Below are 13717 nucleotides of genomic sequence, written 5' to 3'. Positions count from 1 at the left end.
TCGTTCAGTGTGTTACCTATTGGAGTTGTATATCTACACATTTTGAACCATCTCAGAATGTACCGACCTGATACAATAGTCTTCAATTTGTGTATCATAAGTATTGTGAATGCTTTTGAAAAGTATTTTTCAACCTACAAAAATCATTCATTTTTCAATGTACAAAAAAGTTGTAGAAACTTCGCAGCAATGTTTATAACTCATTCCACTAATTGGATTACACTTCACTTCCCTCGACAAAGAGGTATCGGAAAACAAGTTGACAATCAATCATTAGAAATTACAGCAATCCTCTCTATCAACATGCACCACTCACTCAAAGCAGACGAAGTGGCTGTGGATGAACAACAATGTCTTCCAATCGCAACGTCGATATGATAACGTATATCTTCTTCGTGTAAGATTATCTAAAATATGAGGTCCAATAAAATTGTCTTCTTAGATTATTAGTTTTGACCTAATGTTTCAGATTACATGACAATTCAGGACTCAAAATACAACACAATAAGAAAACACCATAATGAATCAGAATGTCCAGCTCAATCAACTGTTATTTTAATGAAATGCAAACATTTCGGCTGCAGCAATGTTTATTCCACTAATTGGATCACACTTCACTTCCCTCGACAAAGAGGTATCGGAAAACCAATTGACAATCAATCATTAGAAATTGCAGCAATCCTCTCTATCAACATGTACCACTCACTCAACGCAGACGAGGTGGCTGTGAATGAACAACGATGTCTTCCAATCGCAACGTCCCCAATTCACGGTGTGAACAAAAACAAAACAATAACAACACTGCTCGATATCAATGAACTCATCAGAAGACTGAAAGTATCGAGACGAATTTCGCGGCCACGTGGTTTGAGATCAACACAGAGAATACCGGTTGATCGATATAATGCGCGCGAATGAGGCGGGGCTCGTGCGGAGTCGTCTATCTCCGCGACCGCGTGCTAAATGGGAGCCTTACATAAGGCTGTATCCATTCCTTGGTTATGTTTAGTTCAGTGTGTCCAACCGTACGCATGTAAGATCCATTGCGGCAATGACAGCTTAACGTAACTTTCAACGTACGAGCGGAGCGTTTGTTTTGATCTGACTATACTGTGGTGCATACTGAAAAAGGACATTTTGTGAGGTTAAGTCTGTGATGTGTTGGTGTTTTTTCGTGGGACATGGCAGTGGTTAACTTGGCCATGTCCCCTTTGAGAAGGAGGAACTGCTTCTTGGTGTTGGCATTTGTTGTTTTCGTCCCTTTTTGTGTCTTCGTGCTATTTTCCGTACCAGGTAATTGGGCCGCTTTTGATGTTTTTTAATTTGTTTTTTGAAAATTGTCTCTGAAAATTTGTGTTTCACCATGGAAAATATGTAAATTGTTTCAGTAAGGGGGTGTTCCATTGAAAATTTCGAATTTCGAACTAACGTAATTTGAATTAATAGCTGTTATGTCAATGACCAAAAAAAATTTTGGCGCCGACCATTTCATACTTTTTAAAATGATTCAATATCTGTCAAGCACTTTCACATATGGCATGTACTGTATACAGAATTATATCATTCAGGACATATGATATTTTCTCATTAAAAATACGTACTGTCACGTACTGTGTTTGTAGATATAGGAAGAGTCATTTTACATCGTACTGTTACCGTTGCCGTCCTCAATTTTAAAAACATGTTGTCAAAATGATAAATCCAGCTTAACAACAGCTAGCACATTATCAACAGTTTTGAACTCCACATTTTCTTAAAAACCCATTGGTACAAAGATGTTCTTGGTTTTACAGAAGACAAATTGTTGCTAAAGTCGTTCAGTGTCTATTACCTATTGGAGTTGTATATCTACACATTTTGAACCATCTCAGAATGTACCGATCTGATACAATAGTCTTCAATTTGTGTATCTTAAGTATTGTGAATGCTTTTGACAAGTACTTTTCAACCTACAAAAATCATTTATGCTTCAATATACAAAAAAGTTGTAGAAACTTTGAAGATAAACATCAATGTTAACAACTTTGTAGGTACCATCATAGAAAAATCTGAAAAATAAACAGAAAATTCCTAGAAATATTCAATGGGACACTTGCCTTATTTTGTAAACATACAGACACCGATTATCTTCCATTTAAGAGAACCTAATTGATAGAAATCTCCATAAATGAATATTAATTTTGTCAACAGAATTTTAACCCAAATTACAATTAAATATGATTTTATTACTAACCTATGTGTTTTATTATGTCGAGCGCATGCACTTAAAACGACGAACATATGTTGGTGTGCGCCCATAAAATTTTCTTCATATGACTCATTGCCCTTGGGGGAGGAATCCACAACAGAGAGGAAATATCAGTTGTCGGCCGTATACGTTCCTTGATACGGAATGGATACCAAGATAATTAAAATCACCTACCTATTTGATGACGTAAGAGTGAAAATAAGAATTCATCATTAAAATCGTTTGCGTATCAGAAAGAATGTAATTAAACAAAGTGCTCTATTAAGAGCAATACCTATCGGTAAAACTACTTATTATTAGTGAATTTAAGCCGGAAGTTTTGGCTATTCTTCGCTTACTTTGATCTTAGCCTAGAAGGTAATTCGAGTCTCATGCCATTTGAACTTGGTTTTTAAGGGGTTATATTTTGCATCGTTTATCAGCTCATATTTGGTAGAAAAATTGAAAAACTATAGCGACCAGAATTGTGCTGTTTCTCCCAATGCAAAAATTGAGATACAAATTAGGAGTCGTGAAATTTCGATTTCGAAGACATCCAATAAAGAAACAGAAAACAATGTGATCTAAAACTTATTCATAATACGTACATATTCGAATAGAACAATTTCAATAAAAAATAGCAGATGAAAATAATGATCAAGAAGCAGCATGTGTATGAGTAAATATGATATAATATGAACTACGCTGATGACATAAAAGAAGTCTTGAATATTCCGGCTGCAAACATAACATAATATGCCAACAGGCAAGACACTTGAAATCAATACTGCAATATGATTCATCGGAATATTTTATATTCGAGGAGGGTGACTAACACAAGAATTTCAATAAATTTATAAAAATATATCTCCTTCTGAAATCTTACACGAATTTTCAATTATGAATCTTCAACACTTTCTACACTGCTATTTTCATAAATCTCTCGACAAATTGAGGTAGACCCAGAAAATTTTTATTTCTACTGGTCGTTTCTCTGAAGATAAACATCAATGGCATACTCCTGTTTCTGTTAGTACCGAGCTGCAAAAGATCCTTGTCGAAATTTCGGAAAACAGAGATAAGTTTGAATTGAGGTATTGATGATAATTAAAAAATGGAAAAAAACGAGTTTCGTGTATTCACAAGAAAAAATGGTGTACAAGCAAAGCAAAACGTTTAGAAGTGTTATGAGAACTCTGCTCATCGACAAAAACGGACGAAAGTGATGTGCATACTGTCAACGCGTAGTGGAAAAACCATCGACGATTCTGAAACCTTTGGTCACCAACTTTGGCAGTTGTTCCAGAAAATATCAGCAAAGTCCAAGAAATGATTTTGTGCGATCGTAAATAAGAGTTAAGACCTCAAAAAAATGATCCAGGGAAAGAAATTTTGCTCTTATATTTTGAAAGCAAAGGAAATATGGAGTTGTATTTCTCTTGAGGGTAACTATGTTGATGAATAAAATCCCACTCATAATTTGGTTCGGCCGAGACATATAAAGTGAAGATTTCATATATTTAATTAAAATTCCATAAAAATCTCTTTTAAAAAAAAACTGTTTCATTCTCAACAACCAATAATAATAATAAATGAGTTTATGCAAATACAATAACTACAATTTCAAATTGAACTCAGAAAAATATACTGTGAGTTATCTCTAGAATAACTGTTTACAGCTAAATAAATAATTATATCAGAAAAAAGCAAGAAGACACCCAATTATATATCTAGGCGAAATAAATAGAATTCACCCCCTTTTACTAATTCGATTGGACAGTAGGCTTTTTCCCGTATTTTGATCTTTGGATATAAAAAATACTAGAACTTTAATGAGAATATTGAACAAAAAAAAACATTCAAAGTAACAAGGGAGAATAACATATAACGAAATTGAATTGAAACAAAAAAGTACAGAAGAACTTCAATATTCGAAACTCGATTTGAAAGTAATCATAAATAATAAAAATACAGAATATTTGGGACTATCAAACAAATTAACATACAAGATTAGTAATATAAGACGTCTACAGGCCTTAATATTCAGCGAGCTTAAGGATGAGCAGATGGCTATTCTATCTGGTTGATATTTGTGAGGATATATATTTGTACTTTTGGGTGTGCATATATTTGGATTTTTCATACAATTGTGATATGATTTTTTGTAATGTTTTGGGTGGTTAGAATATATTTGAGGGTTTGGTATGAGCTTAGTTGTTAAGATGAATTTTTCTATTTTTTTTTTTGTCAATGAATCAGGGGGTTAGATTGAGCAGTGTGCTGGATCTCGCCCTTTCAATTATTTCTATAGTTGTAAGAGTTTTGTTATTGTTTGTCATGAAATTAATTGATGAAAGTTAATTCAAGTTATGACTACCGTCTTCTGATAATAATATAAATTATATCGAGATGAGTCAGCCAGATTATGAGATCTGAAACCAGCAATGAGAAATGCACGAACCGAAGAAGACATGAAAATTTAAAATTAACAGAGACATGCAGACTCAATTTGGCATAACAATCGACAATTGTAAAGGAACAAAATTGATGGAGCATCAAACCAAATGATGTTTTGCTTGCCAGGATAGCCGGTAGTGGTATTAGTAATTAATTTTTGATTCTTGTTGGCTGATGACATAACGGTCAGAACCACACACGTAGTTACCTTCAATTACATACGTTTATTATGCAGACGTGCATGGTATATATTCGGGGGGGCAGTAATGGAGTTCATAACTTGGGTAGCACATGTCGTTAATGTGTACGTAATTTCTCAATGAGGAAATCCTTCAACTTGTATTGAATGATAACTGATATTCAACGTTCGTAGACCGGAACAATAACTTCTACAGGGTCTTTCAAATTGCGTTTGCAAAAGTAAAAAATAAAAAATCAAAAAACATAAAATTTGAATTGAAAATGAAAAGGTTCTCATTTATTCCTGATGAATAATATTTTCTATTTTATTTTGAAAATGATATCTTCATGTGACCACCTCTTGCGTCTCTACAGTAGTCAATTCTTTCATAAAATATTCACATTCTGGAATAGTTGCGGCTTTATCTCACCAAAAACTCGAATAATTTTCGCTCTCAACGTTTCGAGGATTATCCTTGTGGATCTGTTTTTTCACATGGCCTCAGAAGAAAAGTCCAATACATAAGATGGTTCGAAAGTTATCGGTAATTGAAGAAGTTGATGACAAAATCAATAAAACACTCTGTATCTCGATTACAAAGAGAGATAGACCCTCAAAATATAGGTTATTCTTACTCGCCTCAGTGTCCTCTATCTACCCTCAGTTTCCGCCCATTCACCACTGAATCACGTTATATACAGGGTGTTCCAAATTAAGTCAGCACCATTGCCAACTCCGTTGTTATTGATGCTACGATGTGTTCAATGGCACACCCTATATTTTTTCATGCATTTCGATTCATAATAACATTCTCAACAACAAAACTCATTTGACTTTTTTTCGTAAAGGTGAAAATAAGACAGTTGTATTAATAGGAAACATTTATAACAAACGGATTTGATAAAGTGCTATACAATATCGAGTAAATGTTCGAAAACACTTCTTATTGAATACATATTTGGGACCTTCTATTGACACTATTGATTCACAAAATGAATGCGGCTAGCGATTTCGCTAGCCGCTAAAGCCATTTGGCTTCAAGATGGAAATTATCGTTTTGTGTATTAATACCAAATATAGCTTAGTGGTGTCAATTGAGTGGTGCGACATGATGATCACTGGTTTCACGAGTTCACATCCCAGAGCAATTTTTTTCTTTTTACTGTCTTATTTTGCTATTAGTAGCAAATTTTGTCATTCGTATAAGTACAAAACATGGGTGTTTGGACAATCATGAGGTGTTAATCGCCGAAACAAATAAATTTTTTGTACAAGTGAAAGAAATAAATATTTCAAAATAAGTCGCTCATTTTCCACTTTAGGAAGAAAGATGATATGAGCTTTGTTGGTGAGAATGTTATGACGAATCGAAATGCATGAAAAAATATAGGGTGTTTTATTGAAAAAATATCATTTCATGAAATATTATGACAACGCGATTGTCAATTTTTGTTTTGTTGTCGGCATCGAGAAGGCCACTGAGAATGCTGCCAGTTTGCCCATTTAACCGACATCGTAGCATCAATAATAACGGAGTTGGCAATGGTGTCGACTTAATTTGGAACACCCTGTATACGTTAAACGTTAATAATCATATTCCAGACTTCAAGTCGACTGTATCAAATTAAACTAGACACTTTCATTTTCTGACTACGAATCTGGAAATTAGTCCACATCCTCTTCATTTTGCTTTTCCATAAGCAATGCGAAGAACTCAATCTTGTAATTTTCTATTTATATTCAACCGCAACCGTGGATTCAATGCTTTATGTTATTCTTCCTTGTATATTCATGTTAGATAATGAAACAAGTACAAAAACGGCGGAAGTTGACCATATATAAAGCTGTCACCTCTTCTGTTAAGGAAATTTATTTCTGGAATATGCTTCAAAGAGTAGAGTGCGATATATTCCAAAATGTTATTTATGGAATGGTACTTGGTCATTTATAACGAACTGACAAAACTAATTTCGGAGACTCATCTCGATTACGTAATTGAATTCAGCTCAGGAACTCTGAGAACTTGACATAGAGGTTAATTAATTTTGTGTCACATCAAAATATTTCTGATTTCTTTATAGAATAACTTTTTTAGTGAATTCAATTATTACACTCCATCTTCTGTAGTATGATATTTTATGATTGCGATAATACGATGGTATTGCAAGGAATGTTGAAAGCACTGATTTGAAGCTTGGAACTTTCGAGGCCGTGTTAAGCGCCAATTGCATCTTTGAAGACCGCTAATCTGTTTTGGGTATAGTACAATCGGTATGTCGGTTTTATGATGACGAAAATATTGGGTAATTTTTTTTCGTTCTTCAACTTGAATATTTTATGGTTCTGTTCACGCGATCATCATAATATGTGACACCAAGATTGAAAACTGAATTCATCTCGATCGAATCTACTTTTGAAAGTCATATTTGTGGCACCCCTGGTCATATGACGCACATTAACAAACTCAACTGTGGCATTCAAGATCTGAAACTAACATGAAAATTTCAAACTTCTAGATCAACAGTGAGTTGAACCTTACAGTTTCAGACTATTCCTCACTCAAAAAAGAAAATTACGAACATTGAGACGAAATGATGCATCTATATCATATTGAGAGACAGTGCTAGTGTGAAAATTATAAGAGTTCAGACAATGTCCCAATAAAAATATCTCTTGAAAATATTATTGGAAGTGAGTAAATCGCGAATAAAAATAAACAAAATCTTGAATGAGTTCTCAAAGCTGCAAGTTAGACGTGAGATGCACATTTCATTATACTGCCAATATTAAAAAATTCTGAATCAAATGCAAATCGTCAATCATTAATCATAATTAGTACGTCACTGATTAATTGAAATTAGACAAGTACATACAGTACGAAGAGAATTCGGGCAAATATACATGCAGCACTACCAACTTACGTCGGGACCACAGTGAAAAAATCTAGAGCTTTATTCTCTGGAGATAATTCTGAATTGCCATTGGATGTGGTGGATGACGTATAAGGATTCACGGCTTGGCTTGATTTTCAAGCTTCTTGGCTTGAGCTTGACTCGAATGTCAAGCTCAAGTTTTTCAATCTCAAGTCAAGTCAAGTATTTATTTATCATATACTTGAGCTGTAAGAACAGCTATGGAAAATTGTGTTTCAACAGGAGCTGAAGATGCTTGCGTTGATGAAAAATCCTTGGCCAATTTGGCCAAGTTTGGAAAGGTATTTCTGAAAATAACAAAACCTACCAATAGATTTCATTGAATTGTGAGAAAACCACTAATTAAGTCACATTGGAGAATGCTTCAGTCTCTCGGCACTCGAGGAATCCCCTTATTCAGTCTGAGCGAGATTGCGGAAATATATGCCGTGCGACGCGTGCATACCGAGCTCAATTAATAGCAAGTAGCTTGATATCAAGCCAAGCAATAAATATCTAAAATCAAGTCAAGTCAAGCATGTAATTTTTTACGGGCTTGATTTTTAAGTCGAATAGTTGATTAGGTTAGGTTAGGTTATTTATTGTTTTGGTCACACCTTGTGAAACAAGTTGTGAGACTTGCTAGTTCTGCAAACTGTTTGTTTTATATTAGGCGAAGCAGAGTTCTAAAATTCCGAAAAAACCTAGAAAACAATCCTAGAAGTGTTCAAAGCATGAAACTGAAAAATATTAATTTTAAAAACGTTGATCGGATAGATTTCCCACCGCCAACATTTCGCATTCCATCTCATTGGCTTGTCAGCTGACATTGCAACAAAAGTATTCTGCACACTGAATGCAAGTAGGAGGAAGCAGACGATAAAGATAAACAATTATCATCAGTCAGATTTAAGGTCATGTTTATGGCAGTTCATTGTATTAGCCAGACCGAAGGTCTATCTCGTTGAGATGTCACAGTATATTACTCGATTAAAAATGACGTTATCTAGATAATTGGTCCATTTCCTTGGAGTTAAAGAAGACACTTTTACTTTTTACATTCGTATTTCCCCATTAGTCGAACAGGTGAAAATGAAAGGAGTATAAAATTATAAATATACCAAATCATACCTATAAAAGTTTTTGGCTCGAAAAATATTGGAGAGTGGATATGCAAAACCCAGTAATTTCTCAGATGTTATATATGATATAAAAGGACGTAGCGTTTTCATATAAACATGCAATTAAAAGGGGTTTATAACACGTGGTTTTCTCAGGTTTGGCGTTCTCTTCACAATAAAACTCTTTAGCGGGATTTCCAAACAACAAACAATCTAATCAACTTCGTTGCCTACATCGATTTATGTTATGGTTTCACGATGACAAAACTGAATCAAACGTGTTTACAACACACGGAAGCAATAACTGAGAACAATTCTTTTATAACGACTGATATCAATTAGTTCCGATGATATTGGAAACATTTCATGGAATAATGGCTCAGAGAAAACACTGTTATTGATATCTTGCCTACTACGCAAAATATAAGAAATATACAGAAATAGGAAACTTTGACGAAGAAAAAAAGGTGTTCATTCTAAGAAATACAGAGATAGCGGGATCTTCCCATAGATAAAGGCAACATGGCTACATAATAAACTGACTGATAAATTATATGTACCCCCACATGTTTAGTGGGAAAAATAATTAAAATTAAGGCTTTATTAGACAACTGGTGTAGTAGGTATTCTAGTAGTGATAACTCATTCATTCACAGAAACTTGGTTCGGATAGTGATGGTCTTTGTTTTCTTGGCTGATCTTATTTATGCTATCTCAAGAAAGGAATACTGAAGTTGACGCTCTTGACCAATCATATCCCAAACATATTCAATGGGAGACAGGCTCGGAGACAGATCATCTGATCTTGTTAAACGATCGATCTGAGGTCGAAAGTTATCATTTCTCTGGCAAGAAAGGATGCAAATACGTTGAAAAACCAAAAAAGTAAACTTGCATTTTGCTACCTTTTTGAAAAATATATGTAATTATCATTTTATCCTATCACTTAAATTCTTTACTCGGGAAAAATACAAGACTGAAAAAGGTTTTGTTAGAATGCAGACACTAGTTTTATTTCAGCAGATTTTGATTTTAAAAGAAGCAAAGAAAGGAAAGTAAAGAATTTCAATTAAACTCAAAATTTCAGTGGAAAATGTATTCATAAATTATGTTTGACAATGCCTCTACCATTTCTTGTACAAGCACGTGCCCCCTTTCTTATTTCTTCAGTTGTTATTTTCCACCTGAAATTTACTCTCAATCTTCTCGCTGTTTAGTCTATTCTAACGGTGTTAGATCCAGACTTCTCGCTGGCCACGAAAACGAGCACGAAAAAAATCCAAAATTTCAATCAAATTTGGCGAACGTAGTAAAAATGGACGAAAAATGAAGAAGGTGAGAAATCTGTTGAAAATATGTCGTAAACTTTTGATTTTTAGTTATCACTTAATATGACTCAAACCTCAGCAAATGGGTCATACTAACACGTCCTTCAAGGTTCACGTCTAATTTGGAAACACCCTGTAAACCAATCGGAAAAACTTTGAATTACTACAGTTAATCGAAAAGCGCAATTTTCAATCTTCAAAGACACAAAGAATTCAGAACCCTGATTGGAATCTTGAGTGATCGAAATTCATGGATGGAAAGTTGCTCCAAAGTTGAATTGGTTGTCCGTCGATCCGGACAGACGATTTTTTAGGGAGGTGAACTAACCAGTTAACAAGAAAATTTCTTCCGCCTCGAGTTCAATCAATCGTGCTAGCAATAAAGCACAAGATGCATGAAAGCGCTTTTCTTGCGCTAGACGTCAGGATAAGGAATTCAATTTCTTCTGACGAGAGGAAACGTTTTTCTGATTTTAGACTCCCGGCATTCGTGAGGGGAAAAGCACGTTCTAGGACGGGTATTGTCCCTAATGCTGTAAATTCTTCAGATGCCCTCCACGCTCTTCCTGTTACGGTTCCGTTTACGTCAAAGGAGTCGGGAATCCAGCCGGAGTATTTGATGACTACACATTTACATCCTTAAAATTTTCACTAGCATTCTCGAGATTTTCGAGAATTGTTGCCTGTGTTGCATTCATCAAGCAGAGTCTGAATGAAGACTGTGTGTTAAGACGAGGCTTTATGGTTTCCTTCTATTCCACAATATCTCAATTATTTATGTGAAAAAAATGTAAGAGATATTACAAATGAAATAATTTTTCATGATAACTATCTGAAAACACTATGTTTATTTAATTCACCAAAAGTGTGCTTTTTTCGATGCGCCCACTCGGAAAATTTTACAGTGTTCTGGTGCAATTACCGACACTTCACACAAGTTGGTAAAAATTATACAGGGTGTTTGATAATATATGCGCAGAACTACCCCTAAAATGCACCATTTTCGAGATAGAGGGTGTTGAAATTGAAAAAAAATCGTTTATTTCTGGAACCTTTTCTCTTACAGAAAACAGCCTCAAGGCATTTTTCAGTTGTTCAGAAAATAATTTCAAATGGTTGAACTGTAGTTTGTGGCGTTCGAAAAAAGGTCAACAGTTATGTTTTTCAACATAAAAGTAAATTTTCCTCGAAAACTGTCGACTTTAGAGCATATGACCAAGAGTACTTTTTTGTGTAGAAAACATTTGCGGTGCGCGAGTCTCAGAAATCGTACTTTTCAATTAAAATAGAAGATGGGGAGAAAAACACCCACTATCTCCTTAAAAACATTCACCAATCAAGACTTCACACAAAACATAGCTTATTATGATTAGAAAATGATTACGAAAGCTGTTTTATGTACAATCAAAGGTTCTGTAGATATTCGAAAAAACGATTTTTTTTCGAAAATGGTGCATTTTAGAGGGTAAGTTAATGAAACCATTTTTTTTTCAGGACGTGCTATCAAGTCCCGAAGTCCTGCGTATATATTATAAAGCACCCTATAAATATTTTTCTCTATTTATCATTAGAGTTTTACTTCAACAACTCATTCAATCATACATACATATTTAAAAAAAATTTAAAAAAAAACAAAAATTTCTCCAATTTTCATCAATTCCTGAAACCAAAACCGTAGGTAAGTGTATCGAAAATTATTTTGAAACCGTAATCATATCACGCTTCAAAACCACTGATATTCAAAAATCACAATCACGGTTCACAACGTGATTTCAAAATTACGATATCACTAATCACGATTCACATCGTGATTTTAAAATCACGATATCGCTCATCACTATAGATTGCTATTGATCCACAATTTTTTATGTTGAGTAACGTAAAGTCGAATGTCTTCGCGGATAACCACAGCCTATTGAATTCCAACTCAATACTCATCATCAAGCTTATCCCGTCTACTGATGAACGAAAGCCTTCCTTAACTGTAGCCATTTTCTTCGAACTTGTGTCATCTGTCCACCGACTAGGAGGTCGTCCTCTACTTCTGTAGGCCTCATGTCTTGGTCGCCAATCCACAAATCTCTTTGTCCATCTTCCATCGCTCACTGCGTCCCTCACTCCTGTTCGGTTCCTTATGATTCGGTTTAGCATTTCATTTCTGAGAGTAACTCCCAGCATTGACTTTTCCATTCTGCGCTGCATCTCATAAATTCTGCAGATGTTTTTTTTGGTCAATGTAAGTGTCGCAGCTCCATATATGAAAACTGGCAAAACACATTGATTGAAGACTTTCCTTTTCAAGCACATTGGGACATCAGTTCTTAGTATATGTCTGAGTCTACCGAACGCCGCCCCCAATAAACATTTTTATTGCCAATTCCATTACCCAAATATCAGGTGTGTGAATAAGTCTTTCCCGTTTTTTGTAAGAGATGGCGCCACCAATACTGTGCGAGTATTTAATGGTTACATATGTCATAATCAAAGCTTATTCATCTGTCAACAATTCCACACTAACACATTAGTTGAAATTTTTTCGAATCATAAATTTTTGAAATCGTGAAAATGTCGAAATTTGAGCCGAGTCGACGTCATTTGGAGGAAGTTTCACTTTATTGGTTCAATTTGAAGAAATCTGCTGCCGAGGCGCATCGGTTGCTTCAGGAAGCTTATGGAGAAGGTTGTGTCGATGATTCAAGTGTTCGCGGATGGTTTCGACGCTTCAAAAGTGGCGATTTCGACGTGGAAGACAAGGAGCGTTCCGGGCGGCCGCAAATCTTTGAAGATCAAGAATTGGCGACTTTGCTTGATGAAGATTCGTGTCAAACGCAAGAAGAACTTGCTGAAGCATTGGGAGTTGACCGAACAACCATTTCCAAGCGTTTGAAAGCCATGGGAATGATCCAAAAACAAGGAAATTGGGTGCCGTACGAACTGAAGCTGAGAGACGTCGAACGGCGTTTTTTCACTTGCGAACAGCTGCTTCAGCGACATAAAAGAAAGGGTTTTCTGCATCGTATCGTGACTGGCGATGAAAAGTGGATCCGTTACGATAATCAGAAGCGAAGAAAATCATGGGGACTACCCGGCCAAGCCAAATATTCATGGCGCCAAGCTCATGCTCTGTATATGGTGGGACCAGCTAGGTGTGGTTTACTATGAGCTTCTGAAACCGAATGAAAGGATCACAGGCGAGGTCTATCGACAACAATTGATGCGTTTGAGCCGCGCACTGCGAGAAAAACGGCCACAATACTCCGACAGGCACGACAAAGTTATTTTGCAACATGACAATGCTCGCCCACATGTTGCACAGCCGGTGAAAACATACTTAGAAACGCTCAAATGGGAAGTCCTACCCCACCCGCCGTATAGTCCAGACATTGCTCCGTCTGATTACCATCTCTTCAGATCGATGACGCATGGCCTGGCTGACCAGCACTTCCATTCCTACGAGGAAGCCAAAAAATGGGTGGATGACTGGATAGAGG

General features: G+C 35.5%; 2 protein-coding genes across 3 annotated transcripts in view; one reads left to right on the top strand and one right to left on the bottom strand.

Moving 5' to 3' along the window:
* LOC123671943 (probable 3',5'-cyclic phosphodiesterase pde-5) overlaps positions 1-13717 on the bottom strand; it is a 338133-nt gene that overhangs the window by 231838 nt on the left and 92578 nt on the right. The gene's annotated exons all lie outside the window — the stretch shown is intronic.
* Positions 989-13717, top strand: part of LOC123671944 (alpha-1,3-mannosyl-glycoprotein 4-beta-N-acetylglucosaminyltransferase B) — a 257900-nt gene continuing 245171 nt past the window's right edge. Inside the window, exon 1 of the mRNA XM_045605847.1 lies at positions 989-1293. Within this exon, the coding sequence (XP_045461803.1) occupies positions 1182-1293 (112 nt within the window). The 5' untranslated portion in view covers positions 989-1181. The remainder of the gene's footprint in view (positions 1294-13717) is intronic.

This window comes from Harmonia axyridis, chromosome 2, assembly GCF_914767665.1.
Source record: "Harmonia axyridis chromosome 2, icHarAxyr1.1, whole genome shotgun sequence".
Taxonomy (NCBI): domain Eukaryota; kingdom Metazoa; phylum Arthropoda; class Insecta; order Coleoptera; family Coccinellidae; genus Harmonia; species Harmonia axyridis.
The sequence above is the reverse complement of the archived record's forward strand: the minus strand, read 5'-3'. Positions and strand labels throughout refer to the sequence as shown.